General features: G+C 40.6%; 1 protein-coding gene across 1 annotated transcript; it reads left to right on the forward strand.

Moving 5' to 3' along the window:
* The first annotated feature begins 3,665 nt into the window (after positions 1-3,665).
* On the forward strand, positions 3,666-26,466 carry LOC137304103 (voltage-dependent anion-selective channel protein 2). The gene is made up of 9 exons (XM_067972581.1): positions 3,666-3,775; positions 12,066-12,137; positions 17,432-17,481; positions 19,989-20,141; positions 20,552-20,604; positions 20,693-20,920; positions 21,186-21,336; positions 21,425-21,482; positions 22,712-26,466. The coding sequence occupies exons 2-9, from the start codon at positions 12,071-12,073 to the stop codon at positions 22,801-22,803; spliced, it is 852 nt and encodes a 283-aa protein (XP_067828682.1). The 5' UTR covers positions 3,666-3,775; positions 12,066-12,070; the 3' UTR covers positions 22,804-26,466.
* The last annotated feature ends 836 nt before the right edge of the window (positions 26,467-27,302 follow it).

Below are 27,302 nucleotides of genomic sequence, written 5' to 3' on the forward strand. Positions count from 1 at the left end.
GGTACATCCAATTTGTTATACTTTTCAACTTTTGTCCTTTGAATTCCTTGTGCTGTTACATTGCTGCTGTCACTGTTAGAAACAGAATGAGCTAAAGTTTCAGACAGTAGAGGATGGGAAGTCTGCCAAGAGAGCATTGAAATAATCGAGTCTGGAAGTGACAATGGCATGGATGAGGGTTTCAGCAGCAGATGGACTTTGGTAGGGGTGGAGGCGGGCAATGTTATGGAAGTGGAAGTAGGTGGTCTTTATGATGGAGAAAGACCCCCTAAGTGGCTGAAGTCAGCTAACTCAGTATTTTGCATTAATGACAGCAAATGTGTAAAGTTAAAAGCTGGGGCGAGGACTTTCATTGCACAGTACTTGCTATGTGTATATTATTTCACAAAGATAAGGACGAGTGAGAGAGATCACGTAGCTCTGTAAAAACCTATTGTCCCACTCCACAGCATCTAGCCGTCACCTGAATGATTCCAGAGCGTTTGCCTCCACTCCCCCACCTGGAAGACTATTCCAGGTTATTGATCATGCGTGGTATGAAGAATTGCTTCCTGACATCAGTCCTGAATTTGCCTTTTATCAACTTATGCCTATGTGTCTGTCATATTTTGACATTTATGATTATTTGGCTATGGAAGCATTTTGGAATAATTTATAATAAAATTATGCTGTTCAGTTAAATTCAGGTCACAAGAGGTGGCTTCTTGGAAATGTGGATTAGATTCAGGTGGTGTGTATCCAGAATGGTGCTTCCTGCATACCACTTCAAATTGAGACAATGAAGGTTAGTTTAGACATCCCAGTATATGGTCACACCTATTAGGTTAGGATGGCTTATTTATTTGAGGGCAGCCTCCAGAGAGACCCCACCTAGGAGAATAGTAGCTGGTTTTATTGGTAGTTGAGTCCATGGATACTGAGATCCAGGAGAAAGACAGAAGTCAAGCATTTGTTTTCTTATCCCATTGAGACTTGGGCACAACATCTAGGCTGACACTTCAGTGCAGTTCTGAGAGGGTGCTGGACTGTCGGAGGTGCCGTCTTTTGAATGCGATTTTAAACTAATGCCTTGTCGGCCCTCTCAGGTGAATGTAAAAAATCCCACTGCACTATTTCGAAGAAGAGCAGGGGAACTCTCCATGGTGTCCTAGCCAATATTGATCCCTCATACATCATTAAAACAAAACAGATTATGGGAGCTTGCTGTGCACAAATTGGCTGCCCCGTTTCCCACATTACAACAGTGACTACACTTCAAAAAAAGTATTTCATTGGTCATAAAGCACTTTGGGATGTCCTGAGTATTGTAAATTGGATAGCCAAGTGGTGAAGGATAGAATATTAGAGCCTGGTCTTCAGTTGTTTCCAAGCCTTTATTCATAGAGATTCCCCTTTCACACACACCACACCCTAGATAAGCTCGCCCATATAAAGGATACAAGAGCGTCCCCAATTGATACACACCACCTGAATACAATTAACACTAATTGATATAAATCACATGATACAATTAACACTGAAGTCATGAAAGGTGCTATATTAATGCAAGTCTTTTTTTTCTTTAAAGGAATGAAGAAGCACATGATCAAGGTTGTTCTGCAAGATCTGGTAAGGAAGACAGATCTATAGACAGAAAGCATTTTTCTTAAGTTCACTGCCAACCAGTTTCAGAGAATCTGCTGTTCAGAAGATTACATTTAACCCGCTAACAGGGCCAGAGTGGCATACTTTATTTTCTATTTTATGAGTAATGTTATGAAAATAAGTTGAAATAAGGTGAGATTTACTTCAAAATATTCCTCTGCTCATTCACTTAGTAGTTGTAAAATGAGTCAATTTGTGAATTTATATTTGGCCTTGTCTCATTAATTAGTTTACTTTTTGGAAGACTGGAGAAGCAAATATCGTGGAAAATGTGGAGTTACAGTATCCACTTCACATAACAAGTGATTTCATTGTTACAGACTTCAGTTGCACTATCAAATGACTAGATATTGGCAGTAATGATAAACTCCTGATCGTAAGTGATGCAGAGTCCGCTTACGGGAGACACCAGTGATTCTGCTATAATCATGTACAAGAGCGATTTGTAGCTGTTTTACTAGCTTACCTTCATACAGGTATTTCTCTGCTTTGTTCCTTATGATTGATTCCGTGGTTTGAAAAATTGTAAAATAGATGCCCCTCCTCCTGGAGTTTTGGTATTTAGGCCGGAACCATTCTGATGATGTTTACATTATGCAACTGCTTCATTCGTTTACATGGGAGTAACACTTAAGACTGTCTAGAGTGCTGTTCCAGAAGTGCCTGAGCTGGGAAAATGTAATACTACGGTGTACACAGCACTAGGCAGCTAGCACTTTAGTGTCTTTGCTCGACACAGTTTCAGACCAATTTAAAGTGCCTCACTCCTATAGAAATGGAGTATTCCAGGATTCATATAATCATCCAGACACTATATTATCATCAGCATCTCCACAAGGAAATGGAGACCTGAAATAGCAGGTCTTAATGGGAGGCAACTTGCCCTTGAAAATAAAATCTTCAACTTTACTGTCAGCTTTTAAAAATAATGATGATTAAGTGCCTTGGGATGTTTTCTACATTAAAGGTGCTATTTAAATGCAAATTTTGTTGTTGATGTGGAGGAGTACATTGTACTGAAAGTACTTTCTCATTGTCTTTGTTCCTTGCTTAATCATAATTCTTAGTTGTTAGATTCAAAAAAGATATTGGCTAATGATTAATGATTGTTTCCCAATTTGAAAAGTAAGTTTTTATTTAAAACAAATGATACAGATTATTAATGACATGAAACATTGTGATAATGCAGTTCAAATTATAACTAAACAAACACATTGACATCAGAGAAGTTATCAGGAAAGAGCTATGTGATCTGTGCGAGTGACACAAAGCTGTTAAACATATGGTGCTATTTTTATTTTTTAACATTGAGGGATCGGGTCTTTTCACCTCTGGGAGGCAGGTTTGAATCTCGCCCTAACTGATGACTTGATAGTTTCCTTTCTCTTATTTGGCCCAATGTGAAAGGAGTTTAAGTGTGACCGGTGTAGTGGGTATGGACCCATAGCAAAAAATGTCCCTGTAAGGCAATCTCATTTGGCGAGTCCAGTCGAATGGCTGGTGCACGTCACTAACTGTTGCAGTAGGGATTGCTTTTCTGAAGTGCTGTGTAGAGGGAACGTTACTCTGTGTCCACCCAATGTCTACTGAAGAAGGCAGTGCTAAATGCTGACAATGTGGCAAAATTAATTCATTTGCCTGTACTCACAGCCCCTTGGGATTTACACTTTTAAGCCACAGGGGTGCAAGAGTTGACAAAGGTGAACTTGTAATAAGAGTTTAACCAAAAAGACATTTTAACCAAAAAGACATTTTGGTTAAACTGCAACAAAGAAGCCAACATTGTATCCAAAGATATTGGGAGCAAGTGGATAGCTGACCAGCGCACTGCCGTCATCAAAATAGAAAACAAAACGAAAAATATTTTTTTCCCTATAAGCAGCTACATAAACAAAAAAAAAAGTAGTGACAATCACAGTGTGTTATTTTCGATATTTGGCGCGTTGGTCTCGGGTTTAAAGCGCGGGTCAGAGGCTGAGGTCCTGGGCGCGGCGGCCCCGCCCCCCCCCGTCGGTTACTTCACACTGCGCAGGCGCGGCGCTGTCTCCTTCACTTCGCCCTTAAAACCCCGGAGAGACGGTGACCGCCCGGCGCTGCTCCGCTTCCACCGCAGCTCATCGCAACCCGCCAGGTAACCGCCGCCCCTTCCACCCCGGGGGAGGGGAGGGTGAAGCAGCCCCGCGGTCCCGGCTCCCTCCCTCCCGGCTCCCTCCCTCCCTGTCGGTGAAATGTGTGGTCGTCACGTAGGCCCAGGCCTCGGGCCCCCGGGCGGAGTGCCGCCGGGATGGGGAGCCCGGGCGGGGGGGAGAATGAACAGTAATCGGGCCCGGGTATTCGCTTAAGTATTTTGACCGGCGCTTCGGGCCCAGTTCAGGCTTTGATTCGCGGTTCTTGAGACCAGGCTGCAGTCCCCCCCCATATTATTACCGAGCGACCGTGACTCTTCCTTCCCCCCCCCTTGGCCTTATCCCGCCTGGGTTGCACGTTTAACGGCCGGGCCTGGGCTGGAAGGAGGCGGGCGGGCGGGCCGGCGGAGGGGGAGGGCCGGCCCGACTCCTGCAAATGACGAGCCTGCAAGATGGCGCCGGCCGCGCTAACCTTTGGGAAGCCGGAGTCGGGCGTGAACCGGAGCCTCCGCCGCTGTGCGAGAGGCGGGGAAAGGGAGCCTGTTCCCAGGGGGGGGAGGCCGGGCCACCGCTTATTTCTTAACTGCAAGGCCGAGGGAAGCAGGCGATTGAGTCAAGGTGATTGCTTTGACCTCGGCATCATCCGAGCGCGCTGGGGCGGGGAACAGAGGGCAGGGGATGAAGAGGAATTTTTTTCATCATCCCCCCCCCTGCATCTTATGGAATAAAACACCTTTTCTGATTCCGATGTTCTTTTGCACGAACATTTCTCCGTGATTTAGTGCACGATCGTTGGCCTCTTAAAGAATGTGCCGCGCTCGCCGTTTATTCTTCAAGGACTTTACCTAAATGAGTGAAATGTTGTAAAATGCTGCATTTAGGAGGTTTGGCAGACTGAATGTCATTGGTTTCTGTTGGGTCACGCCTTTCACTAACGTCGATGATATGTTCACTATTTGCAATGACTGCCCTGCACAGCCTATTAGAATCGCATGTGCTATTAATAGGTTTACTAATCAAGTAGTGACCAATTTTTAGTTGCTGTTTTACAATAAAAGCGGATATATTCATACTCTTCATTCTGAGAGTATGAATATATCCGCTTTGAAAGATTTTTTTTAAATTTGTGGTCAGGAACCATTTTATTCTCTATAAATGCGCCTTCGTAGTTGTAAAGGTAAATGGCGAGCATGGAGACTGCAGTGCAACATGTTTACCTGTGACTAGGCCTTTCTAAATTTCTAGCCTTACCCTTCCCCTTTTAAGGTCCAGGGTTTGTCAGCTGATATTTCCTGCTCTACAGACTTTTTAAAGGTGACCCTGGATGGATGGGTAGCACCAGGTGCATTCTTGTATCATCCAAGCTTTTTTGCATGGTCGACATAGATGCCTCAGGGGTCACAAATTAAGTTTAAATCCTGGGATGAGAGGGTTGTCCTATGAAGAGAGGTTGAGTAGAATGGGCCTATACTCTGGAGTTTAGAAGAATGAGAGGTGATCTCATTAAAACTTAACATTCTGAGGGGGCTTGACAGGGTAGATGCTGAGATTGTTTCCCCTGGCTAGAGAGTCTAGAACTAGGGGGCATAGTCGCAGGATAAAGGATCAGTCATTCAAGACTGAGATGAGGAATTTCTTCATGCAGGATCTTTGGAATTCTCTACCCCAGCGGGCTGTGGATGCTGAGTCATTGAATATCTTCAAGGCTGAGATGGATAGATTTTTAGATTCTAGGGGAATCAAGGGATATGGGGATTGGGTGGGAAAGTGGAGTTGAGGTCGAAAATCAGCCATGATCTGATTGAATGGTGGAACAGGCTCCAAGTGCCGAATGGCCTGCCCCTGCCTCTTGTGTTCTTAAATCCATATTCCCATTAATTTGCATGTGTCTCAAGTTGTTGATACTAGGATTTATCTACCAAGGAGGCAACATTGCTAAAACTGTTTGATAGTTTAGAAATTGGTGTTCAGCTAAGGTGAGAGTAATAGTTTTTACTTTGAAGTAGCCACTTTGTTTCAAAGTAGTAACTTTTTGTTTTAATCATTTTGAAGGTGCTATGAAATCATTGTGTGTACAAGCCTTCATAAAGTTCCTTGAGAATGCAACACCAGAATTTTCAGTTTTAAAGTTACAATGAGTCCAAGATGAAACTTAACAATATTGATTTAATTTGCACATTATAAGGAGAAATTGTACTCATGGCACATTAGGTAAATACTAGGGCAGTATTAAAAAAAATTAATAGCAATTAATCTCAATTAAAATGCAATCCTTTTAATCTTGGTTTTGATTGTATCAATTAAATATGCAATCACTGCATCCATCTGTCAAGTTTGTTTCATACACATTTTTAAAAGTCTGAACAAAACCCCATTAAACTTGTGCAGTATTACTACGAACTTAGTAAATGAAGAAAAGACTGGAAGAAGGATTGCATTTTAAATCACAAATTAAAAACCAAACCCTGCTAAATTGAAGCAGTGCCTTGGGCTGACACACTTCACTGTGGAAAGGCCATCTAAACTCCTGCTGCTTGCTATTAGTTACATCACTAATCGTAAGTTTTTAAAAAAATAATCATTTTAATATTAACTTTAATCTTAACATTCAACCTGCACATCTGTGGACACAAGTCACCCTGCAAATGTGTTTACAGCATAAACAAAGTATTGAAGTTTTGCAAACAATATCTCTCCTGGGTATATGCACCAATTTTCTGTGACCAGCAATTTTTCCATGTGCTTCCTCCATATTGTCTTTTTGTTCATTGTTATGAACAAGATTTGGGTGTCACAAGGCCAAGATAGTGTTCTGAGTGGAGAAAAGAGCGCATGTTTGTTGAACATTACCGCCAGCCAAAGAGAAAGTCGCTGTTCAGACTAAAGCTATTGGCTGTTGGTAGGCACAAACTTATCCTTACCTTGGTACTCTAACTTCTGCGATGAACGTGTGTTTTCAAAAAAAATCTCCAAAACAGTACATTAACTGCAACTAAATGAAAGCCCTTGTGAATACATTTCAAATTTACAGCCCCCAATGTTTAGGACTACTTGAAATACTGTAAAATGTTGTTCTGCATAATGTGACATATAATGCAAAGATATGAAGCCCACCATTTCTGTATGTGAAGCTCTTGGCTGTTCAGGGTGCTTGGAAGTCAATTCTTAATCAAGAATTCTATGTTAAAACTGAAATGCTTTAATTTCTAGCTTCAACAAAATTGAACAGTTACACTCAAATTGTTCTGTACTATTTTCTTTTTCTGTAGTTAGAAACTGTAGCAAGTGGTTTTGGTTTGATCAGTGTTTTTCTGTAGCTGATATCTAGTGAAATGTCTTCATAACTGAATATTTAATTTTAATTGATGTAGATGAAAGATCATGATGTCAGACACTTGGGGTTTAAAAGGTTGAGAAGGAAGATGAGGAAAATTGAGAAGTAGTGACTGGGTGCTGCCAAGCTTGGGGGATTAAATCCCCTAAATTGTAGGAAGAAGGGAAGACTGAAGAAAGTAAGGAGTCCAGAGAATAGGAGACACTCATGCTTTCAGTACAGTGGGTGCAGAATAACATATTTGGGGCTTAGTAGAAACAAGAGTTGAGATGAGTGATGAGCATAGACCATAGTATTAAAATAGAAACAAACAAGGTCGCCTGGAGAGGAGAGAAAGAAAATGCTCAGGGGCTTGAGGTGACGGAGGAATTGACTGTTAGACACACAGCATTTACTTTCATCCTGTCCAGGTGGATAGTCTTCACTGGAAGCTGTATCTAGTACATCTTAGTGCAGAAACTGCAGTGCACTCTTTGGATCTACCTCATTCACCATAGTCAAATAGTTGCTGCTTACTGTAATTGTATTCTGGCAATGAGATGAGTTCCACTGTATTATATGCTTCTGGAATTTTTAAATCTTTCTTCTGCCCAGTCACAGTTAATGTGTGAAAATATCGAAACTTAATTTAAAAAGCAGCCATGGTTGTGATTTGTGGGTAATGAAGCAAATGAAAGGCAAATCTTAGCTCAGATTTTTTCAATGGAACCTCCCATTATCCATCACAATTGATGGGCCCTCCCCCATAGATGGAAAAGTGGTGAAGTGGCCCAACGTTTTGTGTGTGGTACAGGAATGAGGATGAGTACATTTCAAATAAACTTAATTTCTTTTTACACAGGCTACTGGTTACCGAGCAGTGTAAGGAGGCAAAGTGGCAATAGGTCTTGTCCCATGACAATTCTGGTAGATAATTGGGGCACATATATGTTGCAGGTCACCACTTTATTCTTTCATGATTTGCGTTGGCTACATTTTTCATCTGTTTCCTTTTGCCCATCCCAGGACTTAGCATTGCAAGTGATAAGGGAGAGTGGTGTACATGGCTGCACCTTCTGATAGGGCAGAACATTTTGATGGACCCAATGATCTCCTCTTGCCCGTTTCACATTTATCACCTCACTACACGTGATGTAGAGAACTTAGTTACCGAAAAAACCCATGCATTGTAAATCTGTAAATGGATCTTTGTCGATATTAAAATACTGTTTTGAAAGAAAAAAGACATAGCAATATTTGAAAGATCCCAAGAATAGTCCATTTTTTGAAACCAGTATTGTCAAAGAATAGAATTTACAAATGTGTTTTTGCTGTATGGCCAAGGCCAAAATGAGGGACAGGTATGTTTGTTTAGGATTGAGGAAATGTTTGAAGAATTGCACAGGATGCCTATAAATCATGCATCAGTAGACAGAACCAATGTGTTGGGCCGTGTAGGTTGTTGCTTTGCCCCTTCTATTTCCATGTACTGAATTTTTAATCTCAACTGGGTAGCAGGAAGGTGCTTAATCAACAGGGTTATCAGTTGCTTCACACTGCTTTTGTGTGTCCCTCCTAGCAGCTGGCTCAAGTGATACCAGAATAGGCCATCTGCCTTCCCTGTACATGTGATTATCTTCAACTGGGGGAAAGATAGAAAGAAGAATATAGAAGATTGCAGTGGAAATGCAGGTTTAGTCTCTAAGCAATTTTTTTTACAGAAGTTATTGCACAGCATAGAATATGATGGAATGTTGGGGTATTTGGAAAGCTTTCTGTATTTGTCCTTTGGCAGGGCAGGAGCCAACTTCCTGTAGCCGCAAATACGCATTAGTTAAAACTAATTAATTTTGACATTCAATGCAAGTCACTTTTCCATTCCGGTTTGGCGTCGAGTCTTGATCGGTTTCTCATCTGTCCTGTGGCATCTTAGACCCTTGTAGTGATGCTGTTGGCTATGATACCAAATTTTTAAGATACTATGAAGCCTTGTGACTAGTTTGACAGGTGGAGGACTGAGTAGATAGTAGTGGAGTTGACTAAGACATTATGGCTATATGGTTGAGTTCTAAAATTTAAACTTTGGTAGAGGTAGTATATTTATATTTTATTTGCCCAGTAGTGAGCCCATCACAAAGCACTCGGTACAAGTTCGACGTGTGCTACAGCGGAGTGTGTAAAAGGCAATATTTTAATGCATTTAGCTAGACGTTTTCCATAGAGAATCCCAGATGTCCAATTGTTTGTCAATATTAACTATTTCATTTTCAGAACATATTTAGTATAACAGACCAAATTTAATTTTCTGCATTGCTTACATAGACTGTAATGGATGAATGGGAGAGGTTACCTGGCAGTAATCTTGCTGAAGGTAAACATTCTTGTTTACAGAAGAGAAGCTTGAGAGGTTGATCACTGAACCTTGGTAGGCCTGTGTTCTTGGCAGTAGATAGCCCGACACGTATTTGTCAGGATATGTCATGCCTTTTTAATTGGACGGGTAAAAGTGGCACTGGGTTTGCCCAATGTCGCCAGCCAGCGTTATTTTGCAAGTGTGTGACTGTAGCATGTTGTCCATATTGTTAACTGAATGCTAAAATTCATAACTTTAGATATGGCTTTGGCAATGTTAAATTTCCCACACTTCATTCCTCATCTAGGGGCAACACTTCAATTAATACTTGAGATAAAATGTCCCCTAGTTCAACATTTCCATCCAGCAAATCTTGGTCATTTTTCCCAATTGTATAATATAATCTTTTGAGTGCTGTGTTCATTAAGATTAGTTGCCACACAATGCAGAGTTGCTTTACCTTCCCTAATTTATTTAAATTTAACAAATTATAAGGCCTACCTGGGATCTGACACTAATCTGAAATGCATACAACCGTGAAAAAAAACATCTAAATGAGGCTGTCCTTTCACTGAAGCCCACACCAACTTGCTTTGCATTGAAAACAACAATGGCGATACCCAATGTCTTAATCAGCACTAGTGCTTTTAATTGCTTTTCACACAATGGTCTGTATGGCAAAATATGTTCCTCGTAACACCCATGCTTTGATTCAAGACAAAATACCATCGTCTTAAGCTTGAGAGCTTTTAAAATCCTCCAATGACAAAATTTAGAGCTAGGAAAAGTGGAGCTTTTCTAAAATGTCAAACTTCCTGTATCTTTGAAAGTTCTTTGGGTATGCAATATTGCAATTCCATGATGGTCCTGTGTGGACTCTTCTTTCCCTAGATTAGACTGTTTTAGAACCATTGATCAAAGCACAGAAGGAAGCCATTTGGCCCAGCATGTTTGTGTTGGCTCTTTGCTAGGCAATTCAAAACTAACTCCTATCCCTGTATATTCATTCAAGGGCTTGAAATTCATACTTGGCTATTAGCAACCGATGTATCTAGCAATGGATCGATAAATTTGTGATGTACTGTAGGTGCTTACTGCATTCCCAAACGTAGAAGTTGGGTTTTCAAACTGCCTTCTAGAGATGTCTGTATTGTGCAGTCAGTGCAATTTTTCCTGTGATATTATGCTTTTCTTAAACTGTGTTTCTGTTTTTGTCAGTTATACTCATTGCTGTTTAATGCAAGGTTAATTTCAAGTTTTGCAACTGTCTCAAATGTTGTAGTCATGTGGAACTAAACTAGTATTTGAGAACATTGAAGTAATTTCCTGCATCAAGCTGTTCAGTTTAATAATTATATGTGGCTGTTTTTGGAGTGGGAAGTTGTGATGACCTGTTCCACAGTCATGCCTGGTTAAGTTTAAAAACTGATAACCTTGCTTTGTGTGGAAATAGGTAGTTGGTACTTTTAAGCCCTTCCTGTTGAAGTGAATTGTTTTACTGAGGTAGGTATGAAATTAATGATATTGCTGTATTTGAGAGCCCACTAAAGGTCACTTAGCTTGTAGTTTGTATCCAAGTGTTAGATATTACAGTAGCTTACTCCTTGGAGTAGTACTCCTTAGGGACTAGTGCAAACTGCTTGAGCATATTCCTGTAAATGTTACTTAACTTTCCCCAGGCACAGAAATAGTTCCTACCAGATTTGATTGCATCATTGCTTGTTTCGATGCAGCAAGTAACACTAACTTTTTGGGCTTATCTCTGATTAGTAGAATTGTCTTTTACATAGAATTGCATATTGTACAGCACAGAAACAGGCCAGTCAGCCCAACACGTCTATACCGGTGTTTATGCTCCAGACGAGCCACCTCCCACCCTTCATCTAACCCCATCAACCTATCCTTCTATTCCTTTCTCCCTCGTGTTTATCTTGCCTCCCTTTTTATATGCACCTGTGCTAGTCGCCTCAACTACTCCTTGTGGTAGAAAGTTCCACATTCTAACCACTCTAGGTGAAGAAGTTTCTCCTGAATTTCCTTTTTAGATTTATTCGTGACTATCATATATATGGCCCCTAGTCTGGTCTCACCCGCGAGTGGCAACGTCTTCCATATCAAACCCTTTCATAATCTTAAAGACTTCTATCTGGTCATCCCTCAGTCTTTTTTCTAGAGAAAAGAGCCCCAGCCTGCTCAATCTTTCCTGATAGGTATAACCTCTCTAGTTATGGTATTATCCTAGTAAATCTTTTTTTGCACCTTCTCCAGTACCTCTGTATCCTTTTTATAAGACCAGAAATCTGCATAGTTCTCCAAGTGTGGTCTAACCAAGGTTCTCTACAAGTTTAACACAACTTCCCTGCTTTTCAATTCTATCTCTAGAACTGAACCCCAGTTTGCTGTTTTTATAGCCATATTAACCTGTGTTGCTACTTTTTAATGATTTGTATATCTGCACCCCCAGATCCCTCTGCTCCTCTACCCCATTTAGACTCGTATTTTCCAAAGCGTATATCAGTTGCTTGTGGTGCAAGTCTCAATTAGTTAGCATAGAAGCAAATTATTTTTGTAGTATTTGGGATAAAATGGTAAGATACTGTGGTTTATTATTGAATATTTTTCTCTACAGATATAATGGCTGTACCTCCATCGTATGCTGATCTTGGCAAAGCGGCCAGAGATATTTTCAACAAAGGCTACGGTAAAGTAGTTCTACACTCTCAGCCTGTTTGTAAAATTATTCTATTCATTTATAATTTCTCTTTTTTCAAATTTCTTCCCCCTCCCAATTACAGCCCAGAAGAAGGCCATTCAGCTAATCACATCAGTACCTGTTGTAGCTCTTCATCTCAGGCTATTGACTGTAATTTATTTTAATACTTTTTTCCCTGGTATCCTTTATAGTCTTTCTTTTCAAATACTTACCTAATTCCCTTAAATTGTTATCGAGTCTCCCTATTAGCCACTTTTGGTAAAGCATTCCATAGTCTTCCGTGAAATTTTTTTCCAACTTTCCTCTTTGTTCTTCTAGTGATTGTTTATGTTCTGTAACCACCAATTTGTAAAACCACTGGAAACAGCCTTTCATTATTTACCCCCTCAAAACCGTTCATAATTTTGATTTCCCCATCAACTGTCTGTGTTCCAGTGATAAGCCCAACTCTTCAAGCCTTCAGAACTGTATCTCTTTTTTCCCTCATTTGGTCAGGGTGGGTCATGTGCTTTTGCCAATTAATCTGACTCCACCCATACAGGGTTTGGCTGGCTTGAGATGACTTTCCATTCAGAAGTGACTCCAGTTGGGAGTTTCCTAAGTGTGGACATTGTTCACTGCTCTGGCACAGCAGAATGAGCAAAGAGCTGTTTCTTAATAGTAAAACTTAAGGGTTCAGATATAGAACGTTTTAGAACCATACAAAAGGTACAGCACAGAAGGGGGCCATTCAGCCCATCGTGTCCGCGCCGGCTCGAAGAACAACCAGGTGCCCATTCTAATCCCACCTTCCAGCACCCGGTCCGTAGCCCTGCAGCTTACAGCACTTTAGGTGCAGGTCCAGGTACTTTTTGAAAGAGTTGAGGGTCCTTGCCTTTACCACCAATTTGGGCAGCGAATTCCATACACCCACCACCCTCTGGGTAAAAAAGTTTTTCCTCATGTCCCCTCTAATCCTTCTGCTAATCAGCTTAAATCTATGTCCTCTAGTTTTTGAACTCTGCTTGAACTCTCTGCTAGGGGAAACATGTACTTCCTGCCTACTCTATCTAGGCCCCTCATAATTTTGTACACCTCAATCAAGTCTCCCCTCAGCCTCATCTGCTCCAAGGAAAACAGCCCCAGCCCATCCAATCTCTCCTCGTAGCTGCAATTTTCAAGCCCTGGCAACATTCTTGTAAATCTTCTCTGCACTCTCTCCAGAGCAATTACGTCCTTCCTGTAATATGGTGACCAGAACTGCGCACAATACTCCAGCGTTTTATACAGTTCCATCATTACATCTTTGCTTTTGTATTCTATACCTCGGCTAATAACGGAGAGCATTCCGTATGCCTTCTTCACAACTTATCTACCTGTACTGCCACCTTCAGGGACCTGTGCACATGCACTCCAAGGTCTCACTTCTACAAATTTGCCAATCATGCCCCCAACATTCAAGTCCAAATCATTAATATATATCACAAACATCAAGGGACCCAACACTGAGCCCTGTGGCACACCACTGGAAACGGATTGCCATTTGCAAAGACATCCATCGACTTCTAACCTTTGTTTCCTGTTACTGAGCCAATTTTGGATCCAATTCGCCACATTTCCCTGTATCCCATGGGCTTTTACCTTTCTGACCAGTCTGCCATGTGGGACCTTGTCAAATGCCTTACTAAAATCCACGTAGACAACATCCACTGCACTACCCTCCTCAATCCTCCTTGTCACTTCCTCAAAGAATTCAATCAGATTTGTAAGGCATGACCTTCCCTCAACAAATCCATGCTGACTATCTCTGATTAAACCATGCCTTTCCAAGTGACAGTTTAATTCTATCTCTCAGTATTGATTCTAATAGTTTGCCCACCACCGAGGTAAGACTGACCGGCCTATAATTGTCCGGCCTTTCCCTCGTACCCTTTTTAAACAATGGTACTAGTTTGCAGTCTTCCAGTCCTGCGGTACCTCCCCTGTATCTAGTGAGGATTGGAAAATGATCCTCAGAGCATCTGCTATTTCCTCCCCGGCTTCCTTCAATAGCCTAGGAAACAATCCATCTGGCCCTGGTGACTTATAATTTTCAAGGATTCCAGTCGCTCTAGTACTTCCCCACCCCCGTTATGTTTACCATATCCAATACTTCACACCTCTCCTCTTTAACTGCTATATCTGGATCATCCCTTTCCTTTAAATGAATATTCATTTAAAACTCTACCTACATTCTCTGCTTCTACACACAAATTACCCTAATCACCCTGATAGGTCCTGCCTTTTCATTAGCTATCCTCTTGTTCTTAATGTACTGATAAAACATCTTTGGGTTTCCTTTAATCTTACTAGCTAATATTTTTTCATGCCCTCTTGCTTTCCTTATTTCCTTTGTCATCCCTGTACTTTCTATACTCCTAGGCTTTCTGCAGTATTTAGTTTTCTGTGACAGTCAAAGCTTTCTTCTTCTGCTTTATCTTGCCCCGTATACTTCTAGACAACCAGGGGGCTATAAATTAAATTTGGCAGTGCCACCCTTTTTCTTTGAGGGGACGTGTGCATTGTACCTGTAGAATTTCACTTTAGTGCTTGCCACTGATTACTCCAAGTAGTTGTGTCCAGTCCACTTCTGCCAAATCACCTTAGTTCTGTAAAATTTGCCTTCCCCCAATTTAAAACATTTACTCCTGATTTAACTCTGTCCTTTTCCATAATAATGCTAAAACTACCTGAATTGTGGTCACTATCCCCAATATGGTCACCCACTGTCACTTCACCCACTTGCCCATCTTCATATCCCAGGACTAAATCTCGTATTGTATCCCCTCTTCTTGGGCTTGTCACATACTGGCTAAAAAAGTTCTCCTGGACACCGATCAAGAATTTTGCACCCTCTGTGCCCCTCACGCTGTTTGAATCCCTGTTGATGTTGGGGTAGTTGAAGTCCCCTACTATTATTACCCTCTTATTTTTGCACTCAGAAATTTGCCTACATATTTGTTCTTCTATCTCCCTTTCGCTATTCGGGGGTCTATAGTACACTCCTAGTAGTGTGACTGTCCCTTTTTTATTTCTTAGCTCAACCCATATGGCTTTGATTGATGATCTATTTAGCATATCATCCCTTCTCACAACTGTAATTGATTCTTTAACCAATAATGCTACCCCCCCCCCCCTCCTTTTTTATCACAATCTATCCTGCCTGAAAACTCTATATCCAGGGATATTGAGCTGCCAATTATCCCCCTCTTTAAGCCAGGTTTCATGCTGCCATGTGTCTTTCTGTGCCCTTAGCTCATCTGCTTTGTTTGTAATACTCCTTGCATTGAAGTATATACCCTTTAGTCCCGTCAAATTCCTGTGCTGAACACTATATAACCTTTGCTTCTTTTGCCTTTGAGTCACTATGTCACTAACTGCTTTTCTACTTCCCGTTTCCTGGTCTGAATTTCTCCTATCTGTACCTGCCCTTTGGTTCCCATCCCCAACAGAACTAGCAAATCCCCCAGCGAGGATATTAGTCCCGGTTCTGCTTGGGTGCAACCCGTCCAGCTTGTACAGGTCCTGCCTTTCCCAGAATCGGTCCCAATGCCTCAGGAATTTAAACTCCTCCCTCCTGCACCATCTCTCAAGCCGCGCATTCATCTGGTCTATTCTCCTATTTCTGCTCTCGCTAGCATATGGCACTGGGAGTAATCCTGAGATTACTACCTTGGAGGTCCTGCTTTTTAATTTATTTCCTAACTCCCTATATTCTGCTTGCAGGACCTCATCCCTTTTTACCAATGCCGTTGGTACCGATATGGACCATGACCTCTGGCTGTTCACCCTCCCTTTCAGAATGTCCTGCAGCCATGACATTCTTGACCCAAGCACCAGGGAGGCAACATGCCATCCTGGAGTCGTGTCTGGCTGCAGAAACGCCTATTACCCTTACGCTGGAATCCCCTATACTATTGCGCTCTCATTCTTTTTCCTCCCCTCCTGTGCAGCTGAGTCACTCATGGTGCCACGGTCTTGGCTCTTGCTGCATTCCCCTGATAAGCCATCTCCCCCAACAATATCCAAAGCGGAATATCTGAGAGGGAGATGGCTCCAGGGGACTCCTGCTGTACCTGCCTAGTCCTTTTTACTCCGCCTGGCGGTCACTCATTTCCTTTCTGCCTGTGTAATCTTTACCTGCGGTGTGACTACCTCACTGATCGTGCTATCCACGATAATCTCAGCATTCCGGATGCTCCACAGTGAATCCACCCGCAGCTCCAGCTCCGAAATGCGGTTAGCCAGTAGCTGCAGTTGGACACACTTTCTGTACACGTGGTCGCCAGGGACACCGGTAGTGTCAATGACTTCCCACATAGCGCAGGAGGAGCACGTCACGGGTGTGAGCTCTGCTGCTATGACTTGCCTTAGATTGAGCTAGTTAGTTACTCCCTTCAAGACTAGAAATGTGAAGTTATGGAACTTAAAGTAGTAGTGGGCATGCTCTTTGTATCACTGACTAGATCAGTGTTGCCAATAAGTTAGCCACAAGCCACATATGGCTAATTGGGAATCCAGATGTGGCTAATTGTATTTCTAATAAACAAAAATAAGTACAAAAGATCTCTCATCCACTGTTGTCGGGTCTGTGATCTCAATACTCATTCATACGCCTGTGCGTATGTACTTTAACCATGGTAAAATGGTAAGATGAAAAGCAGAGTGGGTGAGTGCCTTTTGATTGTGTGCTTTATTTCCTTGGTTACTGAATTGTGGTGGATGTCTAAATAAGTATACACAGGTTAAATACATTTACTTGAGTGTATGTAAGGAGTTTTCTACTAAAACTTGTTCCTGTGGCTAAAACGGTGTCACCGTAGCTAGTCAGTAATTTCTATCGGATGACACTGGACTAGGTGATTTAGGATGGATTGGTGGATAGCATTTTGGTCCTCATTCACGCTGCAATTAATGTAAATCTAGAGTCACAGTCCAGTCTGAAACCAAAAGGAACCAGAGTGAGACTCCCTACAAGAGGTAGCCTTATTTGTTTTGCTTCAGAATTAGTTTGAGCCATGGCACTCAATTTACACAGATTTGACGTCTGTGCTAAACTTGAGTATTAGTGCCTCCTTACGCACACATCCTTAATGCTACAGGAAATGTTTCACTTGTTAAATTCCTTGGTGCGTGCTGTTAACAGATACCTTTTTATATGTTCGGTTTGAATTGGTGACTAATGTGCTTTACAGAGCATGCGGATGTGCCTTTTCTTTATTAAAATGAAAAGGGCCTGTAGTGATTAGATATTTGTGTTCTAGGTTTTGGTTTGGTAAAACTTGAAGTGAAAACCAAGTCACAAAGCGGAGTGGTAAGATCAATTTACTTTTATCCACGTTACAATTTAAATGTTTGTGTATAGTAGTTTTTAATGGGCAAAATGTGTGCATTTTTAAAGCATAATGTTTATTTTACTGAATCACTTCCAGAGGAGCTATTCAACAGCATGTGACAGCTACTGCTTTGATTTTGCTCTGTTTTATATTACAGGCAGATTCAGAGCACTGGTGACATCACTGAAGCAAATACATATTTGCAGCATTGTATGTTTGCAGTTCAAACTATGTTCATGACTTGAAGCTTCTGTCTGGGTTTCCCCCCAATGTTGGAGGGAGGTATGTACAGAGCAGCAATCCTTTAAAAAGGAAGTGTAGTTATCCATGAAGGATTGGTAGGGAGCTTAACCTACCTACAATCAGAAAAATGGCACCAGCTTCATCTGGCAGAAGTTCTTTAATTCCATAGAATCTTTAGAAACACTCGGTCTTGATGCCTCCTGAGACACTGATGTTGCCTCACCTGTATTGCACTATAATAAATAGGGTGCAAGGATCATTTGTTAATTATTGGCCAACTGTTTTAATAACTCTAAACCATGAATGAAGTGGAGTATGTGAAGCCTAGCAGTTCTTCCCACTCTTACTGGCATGTAAATAGATACATCCATGCAGTATTCAACAGTTTGTCTTTCCGTTGATCCTCAGTTAAGTAGAATTACATAGAATTTTACAGCACAGAAACAGGCTTAAGAGATCTATGTCGATGTTTATGCTCCTTATGAGTCTCCTCCCACCTTACTTCATCTCACCCCATCAACATATCGAGTATAAAGTAAGAGATGAAACAAATGAGGTTTTCTAAAAGTGTGCTCAGCTACATTGAATTGCATACCTTTTTTGGGACTGGTTCACTTAAAACCTAGTGGTTCATGTTTTTCAGTACACCTCTTATCATGTGTCTCTCTCTAGAACTAGTATTGTAATATAAATGAGGTAACTTGCATGCCTTTGGAGGCAAGGATTAGCACTTTATAAAATGGCCTGTTATCTGTTGGTTGAAGCTTGTGGCATAGTTAAATGATTGCCTTTCCAGGTTGTTGTCTGGTCATCCACTTTACTTACAAGTGCAGACAGGGTTCTCCGTCTGCCCACAGGTCATCCTCTGAGCAGATTTGGAGATTAATGGGATCAGACTACCGTAATGCTGCATTTTTGCTGACGCTGGAACATGTTTTGTTTGGATGTGAGAAATATTTTTTAGTAGCAAGTTGACTTGACTTGAAATGCTGCTTGCCAAAATTTACATGTAGTAAAATATAGTTCTTCAGTCACAGTTTCTAGTTCTTTGTGCATAAGTTGCTGTGGCCAAAAGCCATAGATCAGTAAATAGACATTCTGAATACTGAGCAGGTGATGAATGGGTAAATTCAAAACCACCTTTTCTAAGGAATAGAATATTCCCTTTTCTTGTAATTGTCTTTGTAAAATAACTGTTGCATTTTCGAATTGCTTTCAGAAGGAACACTTTAGTTGTGAATTTTATTTTGTGAATTTTATTGTAGTCGTACAATTTCTTGGATCAACTGACCCAAAAAGTGCTGCTTCACCACTTATGTACTTATTAGGTCTCTGATCAAAATGTGTTGTCCTCAAAAACTACACTAAGCACTGAAATGGCATATAAAACATGTAATCCGTTGGATTCTAACTCTTTGCGTTCGTAGTACTTTAATGCATTTGAGTAGAGCATTGACAGTTGAATTTTGGTAACCAAATGAGTATTGAAATGTATCAATAGTTTAGTGCTTTTTTTTGCATAATAATGTAGTCATACCAAGTTACTGCCCATTAAGATTGTTTCTGGCCTGTTAATTACTGTACTGCACTGATTTTTCTCTCCCAACTTTTTCCTTTTACCCTCCCTATCCCATCTCCTGAAGTTGTTGGCACATACCAGAGTTTATTTTCACAGGTATCTGTAGCCCATGGCCATTCTTGAGCCTAAATAGTGAGTGGCTCCTGTCCACGTGCATTTTCTAGTAGAAGCCAGTGGACTGTGAGCAGGAGCAGAGATCCTGGCTGAACTTCTCCCAAGCCTGTGGGCACTGTGTCCTTTTTATAATGCTCCTGAAGCTATGCAAGCTGAGATCAGCTAATGTGGCTCAGATTAGGAATTCAACCCATATGTGCTTTTATATGTGAACTGCTTTGGGGTGTTTGAGATGCAATATGGTGCTTTATAAATACAAGTCTGCCTTTGTTCTCATAGCAATTTTTTAATTGTAGAGCAGGATGTGAGTCTATATTATGTAATGGCTGGCTCAATACCAAATGCCTGTGTAAATTTTAAAATGACAAATCCATTTATAAATCTGCAAAACCCATCATTTAAATTGGTCTGCATTTAAAGGCAACTGTGAGTAGATGTATGCTCACCTGGGTAAGTGTTCTATGTATTTACATATGAATGCAAACTAAGTGTAGAAAATGTTTGATGTTGAGACTAATTTTTACTTTCTCCCCTCCACAAAATTGACAGGAATTCACAACCTCTGGTTCATCAAACACTGAAAGTGGCAAAGTCTCCGGTAGCTTGGAAACAAAGTACAAATGGTCTGAATACGGCCTCACATTTACAGAGAAGTGGAACACCGATAACACTTTGGGTACAGAAATTGCAATTGAAGATCAGGTAACCATTTAGCCACGTGGGAAATTTAAATCTAGTGATTTAGTTTATGCCGGATTGTATTAGGAATTGAGTTGAGTGAGGAAGGGCTGAAAAATGTACGGTTGTGAACCTACCTGTCCAGGGACTTGATGGTGCCAGTGTGAAAATCAGCACTGCATGGCTCATTAGGTGTCAATGAGGGTATTTAATAGTGACATTTGTGGAAGAAACTAAGTACTGTAGTTGGGTTATTTTTCATAAAATAATGGGGACTTGATTTTTACATCCATCATCCAACTGCTTTTTTAAAGTAACTTCCAAGCTATTAGACAAGAGAGCAGGAATTTGCTGTGGTCTCATTTAGCTCAGGAAAGAATAGCGTCTTTGGTGTTGGATTGTGTACTGAAACACCTTTCTTTTCCTTTTGCCAGCTTGCCAAAGGTCTGAAACTGACATTTGACACTACTTTCTCGCCTAACACAGGGTAATTATAGCAGTTAAAGATGTTGCAGCATATTTAGTGGCTTGTGTATATATTGGATACAAAGATTTTCCCATTTTTGCCTCTTTAGCAAGAAGAGTGGCAGAGTGAAGACTGCCTACAAGCGTGAATATATCAACCTGGGCTGTGATGTAGATTTTGACTTTGCAGGCCCTGCGATCCATGCTTCAGCTGTGGCTGGTTATGAGGGATGGCTCGCTGGTTACCAAATGTCCTTTGACACAGCCAAGTCAAAACTGACCCAGAACAACTTCGCAGTGGGCTACAAAACCGGGGACTTCCAGTTACACACTAATGTGTAAGTTGCACTAATAGTATGATGCTTAATTTAAGATCACTTTAAATTTGCCTTGTTGAGTATTTTTGTTTGTACGGTACTGATAGTTTTACCTATTTGAAGCATAAATGCAGATATTAAGAACCCAGGAAATAATCTTGGGCTTGTGCAGTAGGAACATTTTATTCTCTAACAGTGGAATTTTTGTTTCACTGCTTTGAATCAGGCATTTGTCTTGAGACAGCCAAGCCAAATGGTTATTTTAAGATGTGGCTTAAATCTATAGGAACGATGGTGCTGAATTTGGAGGTTCCATCTTCCAGAAGGTGAGCGATAACCTGGAGACAGCTGTAAATCTTGCCTGGACTGCAGGTAACAACAGTACCCGTTTTGGCATTGCTGCTAAATACCAGCTTGACTCTACTGCTTCCATTTCTGTAAGTACAACGTTGTTTATTCTGTTCTTCAATGTTTAAATATTCTTGCATATTTTTTGTGTTGCTGATTTCTACTAATCTGTTTCAGGCGAAAGTCAACAATTCCAGCCTAATTGGAATAGGTTACACCCAGACTCTTAGGCCAGGTAGGTTTCCACCCATTTTGTTTCATTTGTTTAAAGACCTTGGTGATGGGTAGTTAATTCAATTGTAAGCTGACTGGCTGTAAAGTGGTCGGAGTAGAATTCCTTTGGAGCTCAGTGAACTCCTGCTTCAACTAGTTTCAGATTAAAGGTGCTTTTACATTGTAGCGCTTTTCTTCTCCTCTTCTCCCCCCTCCACCCCCCGCCAAAAAAAAAGTTCATGCTTCCATCTGGCAATGTTCTCGGATGTTGGGCAAAAGCAGAGCTGGGAAATCTGGTGAGTGTTCACTAGGCCCAGGAAAAGTGAATTTCTGCAGTTCCTGGAACATAACCAGTCACACAGCTTAAATGTTTCCAAGTGCAGCTGATGATAGAGCTGTTTGTTGCCTGCAGCTTTGATAACTGATAACGCAGTGTCTCCAAGCCCACTAAGGTTAAACAACTGGTAGACTTTGAGGTTTGCTGTCTTAACAGGGCTGAATGTTTTGTTGACTCATTTTTTTTGAAAGTGCATTTTTGCCAGGTTTAAAATTGTTCTTGAACTTGTTCAAGCTGAAAATAGGCATACAAGGAAGGAAATGAACTGTCGGAAAAATAGCTAGATTACAAATTTTACTTTATCCATCTTCCTGAAAAGATGGAGTGGGCAGTCGAATGCTATTTGGTTTCCTGAGGGAAACCAGGTTCTAGACTGCATGTGTAGGTAGACAGTCTCAAACTAAGTATGCAAAGTTGCACCACTCTTGCCCAATGTGCTGCAGTTATATTGGGTGGGATAGAATGAGGTTGCTGAAGAGCAACTTGCCATATCCTAGCCCAGCTGACTTATTTCCATACTACCAACTGCAGATAGCTGCTGTAGCCTGTCAGTTGAGGTTTGTACCTTTTTTGTATGTTGATGTAAATGAAACAGGCTGGTCCCTGACACCTCATTCCTGAGTTCCACTCTTTTACGAAAGTGGAATGAAGGCTGGAGAAAAGCTCAAACTAGAGCACAATCTTAGATGTTTTTCTGGTCTGGTCAAGGTTTGAACTATGCTGCTTTTATATGGATTGTCATTTTTAAAACATTTAAAGCTTCTGTTGTGAAGATCCATGCTATCTCATCACTGATTTGTTCTGGTTCCTGCTTAAAATCCAGCTGCCAAAGATTGTTAAACTGGGCCATGAGCATATCGGAAGGGAAACTAGTGTGACACTGACATTTTTAACCACTGATTTGTCATTTGCAGGAATAAAACTCACTCTGTGTTCCCTGATTGATGGCAAGAGCATCAATTCTGGTGGTCACAAACTTGGCCTGGGTCTTGAATTGGAAGCTTAAGACGTGCACCTTTATCTTCGATGACAAAGGGATATCGGAAGAAAGCAGCATTTGGCCTTAACATGTAATTCCAACTTGACCAATGGGCTTTTCTGGAAAGGAAGTTTCAAATCAACCACGTACCTGTATTTTTAGTACTTTAAAACTGTATTTGTTTTTTTTTGAGTGAAATTGGTTATCTAGAAGGTGATACAGAAGTCATAGATCACTCGTTTATACATAATTTAAAAATGTATTTAACTGTCAATACACCAGTCCTAATAATGAAATGGGCCTTTACAAAACTCAAGTCGTGACTGCATGTTTCCCGGTTTAATGTCTATTTTGAGACGTTGTGCTGTCAGTTCACCTACTTTTGGATAAATTAAAATTATCCAAGTTGCAATTAAAAAATTTTATGGATTCTCAGTGTATAGCAAAAAATTCAAACTATTTTCGGTATCCCAAACCCATACAGTTGATGCTGAATAAAAAAGAATCAAATACCGTGTTGTGAAATTAGATTTTCGTTTTATTCAGTAGGCTCGAAGTGTTTATCCCATTTCCTCCATGTAACATTTGTAATTACCACCGTGTATTCTGCCGAGAGGGAACAATGGGATTAGTTGGTGCACTTTATGGTGGTTGTGAAAGGTGAAGAGAAGCTTTTTGTACACCGGGTTTGCATTTCCTTCTCTTTTGCTCAGCTGTATGCATGCCACACTTACATGCAGGGTTCTTTGTAGTGAGTTTGCTGGAACTCCTTTGTGCCAAGGGGATGGCTGCACAGTTATATTCTCTTTTTTTGATATAGAATGGTCACTACAAATGTTGGCCATAGCAATAATGTGCAGGTATTGGGTGCTTTAAATGTAGGAAAGCATCCCAAAGTACTTCAGAGGAACAATGGCTCAACATCTCTTCCTTTGTGGAAGAGTTGGGAGGTAACTAGGAGGTTGGTGGGAGAGAGACTTTGAGAACACTTTTAAAGGTGGAGACCCCTGGGCTGGGGAAGTAACTCCTGAGCGTAGGGCTGAGATGACTGATGTGTCACCAATGGTTTGGGGTGCGGGGGGAGGATACACAGAAGGCCAGAGTCAGGAAACTGAAGCGATAATTTAGTAGCTTCCTTTTTAAATGTATAGTTTACCTCTAATTTGTATTGTAATCTGATGCACTGACTGTTTTTAAAAGTGCTGCACAACATCATTGCTTAGGGAGAGGAGGAGCTGGATAGTATCCAAATTAGTTATAAAAGATTCGCTTTTAAAATAGTCTGGTGCAGACAACTTGCATGCAGTAGTCTTTAAAGGAAATGGATGCAGAAATTAATGCAGCTTTATCTGATTGTCACTTTACTAAATTCAGGAGATTAGGCCGTATTAACATAATTCCATTATTTAGAAAAGGGTCCAGACATACCTAGGCATTACAAGACTGATAAATATAACATCAATCATAGATAAAGTTTACTTTGTGTGCTGGTGGATGAGCATTTCAAAAAGGTTAAGTTTTGACTACCATACTGGAGTTTCATTTTTTTGCAGTTTATCTGTACATGGAATTTCAGAAAGCTTTTGATAAGGTTTCATGTCGGTGATTAATGGTTCAGGTAAGTAGTTGGGAAATAGGAGATGAAAGTGTTAAAAAAATTGGCTTAGTTCAGTTTTTGTTGCCTGATGTGGACTTTACTTTTAATCCTAATTCAATATTTGTTCCACTTATTACCCCATCTTTAAGGACAGTAGGTGAAGATAGCTGGCATTAATTCAAGTTGGTATAGTACATGTTTTTTTAAAAACAATAGTGAGGATGTAGTGCACCAAGCTTCACTTTGTATTTTTGTTTGGGGTGGTAGTGTAACTCTACCCTTGTGTACTGTCTTCAGTACTTTACTCCGCTTTTCCAAAGATCTGCTGTTGCAATGGTGGCTTATTTTCAATTATCATTGAATAGTGGAGGCGCCCGGCTGGATTAGAAATGGCTTAATTAGTGCTCGTCGTCTGAGTGGCAAACCAAGAGCCAACAAGATCTGTCTTATCAATCAAGTCGAATAACCAAATTGATTATCAGGAATAATCCTAAAGATTACCTGTGATGCAATTCAGGTGCTTGCCCACCTCCCTTTTTCCATATTCAGATCAGAAGCCAGTTCCCGTTAACCAATCCAGGATTTGGGGATAGCACAGTATTGTTTTTCCCTCATTTAATTTCTTGTGGATTGTCCAGTGTATCACATACAAACATTTTATTAACCTTCTGTTCCCTTATGTCCTCTCTCTTTCTTCTCCTTCCCCCCCCCCCCCCCCCCCCCCCCACCCAAAAAAAAACAATGATGTAGGGTAGGAGGGTGAAATGGACACACATACCACAAGCAGCCACACTTAGCATAATTTAAGACAGACATTGGGTATGATCTATGTTTTCATATTTTTATGATTTGAGAATAGAGTACCTCTGCTTTGCTGCCTTTGATGTTCTGTGACCACTAATGCAGGGGAGAGGCCTCTTGGTGTAAAACAATGATTGACATTTTGCCTGCCCGGAATTCTCTGTAGCAGCAAATGGAAATCCTACTCTTAACTGAAGTTAAAATTTGTATGCTGATAAATGATCACATCACAGATCTAATGAGGATGGAGCAATCTCATCTGTTGAGTACCAATAATAAAACCCTAGAAACTATATGAAATTAAATTCATTAATATTTTACAACACTTGCATGTTGGCACATCTTTGGATCTGTTAAAATAGGCAATGTTGAGGTGCTGTTGGTACTCAAAAGAACTCCACTATCGGAGAAATCTCTGGGCACCAGGTTTGAGAGGGATATACATAGTCTGAGACTTCATCGAAAACTGCATGATGCTTTTTTTCTTAAAATAAGGGAGGGGAAATTTCTAGTATTTATGGGAATTCTTCTGTATTTAATTGGAATAGAGTCCCCCACAATCGTCATGAAAATGGCAAGACTGGAGGGATGGTCTATGCCAGGTTTGGAAATAGCTGCTGTGATCCTCAAATTGAGTAGCATTGTCTTGAACTATTTTGACAGCTGTTTTAATATGTCAGATGCAATGTGTGCCAATATGGCAGAGCAAAAGTCAGAGGAGTGAGAATCTAATTTTAAGTGTGCATTCTATCCATTTCAACATAAACAATTTTAATGTTAGTTATTTGAATACTTTTAATTATGTAGTGGTCCTATTGTGCTTCCAGAATACTGATACTTTTTATTTTGGTGTATATTGTATTTAAACCCCTGTATCGATGACCTGATTATACTAGTAAGATTGCTGGACTCCTGTTCAGGGGACTCAAAGGCAAATTCTATTCTCATCACTTGGATTTATATCTCATCATTGTGAGTGTCTCTCAGTCTTGGCAAGACTGATGGATGGGAGTAGGCTGTCACTGTGAAGTGCTCCATTTAAGAAGGAAGTTGAAGCTCTTGGGCCAGTTGTACCCTACAAGAGCAGCCTAGCAACAGCTCACTGAGTGGTATGCTAGCTGCAGAAATCCAGACATGCCTGATCTGCACTTCCAGCTGAAGGATAAAATGTATTAACACTGAAGTGGAGATATAACACCACATGCTTAGGACTTACATAATGTGCTGAATAACATGGAGTTGGATTTCTGTGGAACAAAGTTGATGCCAATAAAGTTCTGATATTTACTGCACCTACTGCATCTTGCGATCAAGTCTATTAGACAGTGTAATTAGGGCTTTATTGTAGTATAGATAAATGCACTTTTATAGGAATTTAAAAGTTTAAGCAGGAATAATTAGAACACATTGTTAACTGTGAACACCCTTGTCACGTGCCTTTTATCTAACTGAATTACCATTTTGATTGCAAGAACAATAAAGAAACATGCACAGAACAGAGTTGAGATCTTTATAAAACTGAGCAATCTAATTGCCTCCATGTTTGCTTCTAATAAGACTTGATTATTGTACATAATCTCATGATCTTTCATATCTTGTTTATTCCCACATTACTGTGTTAACAGTTTAGAAAGTTCCAGATAATAGATTAGGAAATGATCATATGGAGTTGATCAGGTTTGGAGTATTGTAGGTGAGAAGTGATTTGACAGGTACATTCCTTCTAAATACTGTTAACTTTATATTTTTACATCAGTTTGAATTTAAATTTGTATAGTGAACTCTAACTCTTCAATCCAGCTTTCATACTTCATATGATTGAAAAGGCACCCAGCCAAACTTATGAATGACATCCTTAACCATGGTGCAGTATCCCTACAATGTTTCTGCAGCGTTGAGTTCAGTTGACTTCTCTATCCTCCATCATCCAGTACCATAGTATTGCCCTTGTATGGTTCAAGTCTTGTCCTCAGCACTGGCATTGCTTGCATCCTATGCACATTACCTCGAATGCCCCCTAGGAATTTATTCATGGCCATATCTTCCTAATTTACATGCTGCCCTTTCATGACATAGTCTGCAGGCACTGGGTCAGCTTATTCAACCAGCTCAAGCAACTTATTTAACA

The sequence above is a fragment of the Heptranchias perlo genome, chromosome 36 (genome assembly GCF_035084215.1).
Source record: "Heptranchias perlo isolate sHepPer1 chromosome 36, sHepPer1.hap1, whole genome shotgun sequence".
NCBI classification, from domain to species: Eukaryota; Metazoa; Chordata; class Chondrichthyes; order Hexanchiformes; family Hexanchidae; genus Heptranchias; species Heptranchias perlo.

Excerpts from the sequence above, each read along its gene's own strand:
- LOC137304103 (XM_067972581.1), top strand. The coding sequence starts at position 12,071 with ATGGCTGTACCTCCATCGTATGCTGATCTTGGCAAAGCGGCCAGAGAT. Across the intron at positions 20,142-20,551 it reads AAATTGCAATTGAAGATCAG|CTTGCCAAAGGTCTGAAACT; the intron begins GTAACCATTTAG and ends TCCTTTTGCCAG. Across the intron at positions 20,921-21,185 it reads TTCCAGTTACACACTAATGT|GAACGATGGTGCTGAATTTG; the intron begins GTAAGTTGCACT and ends TTAAATCTATAG.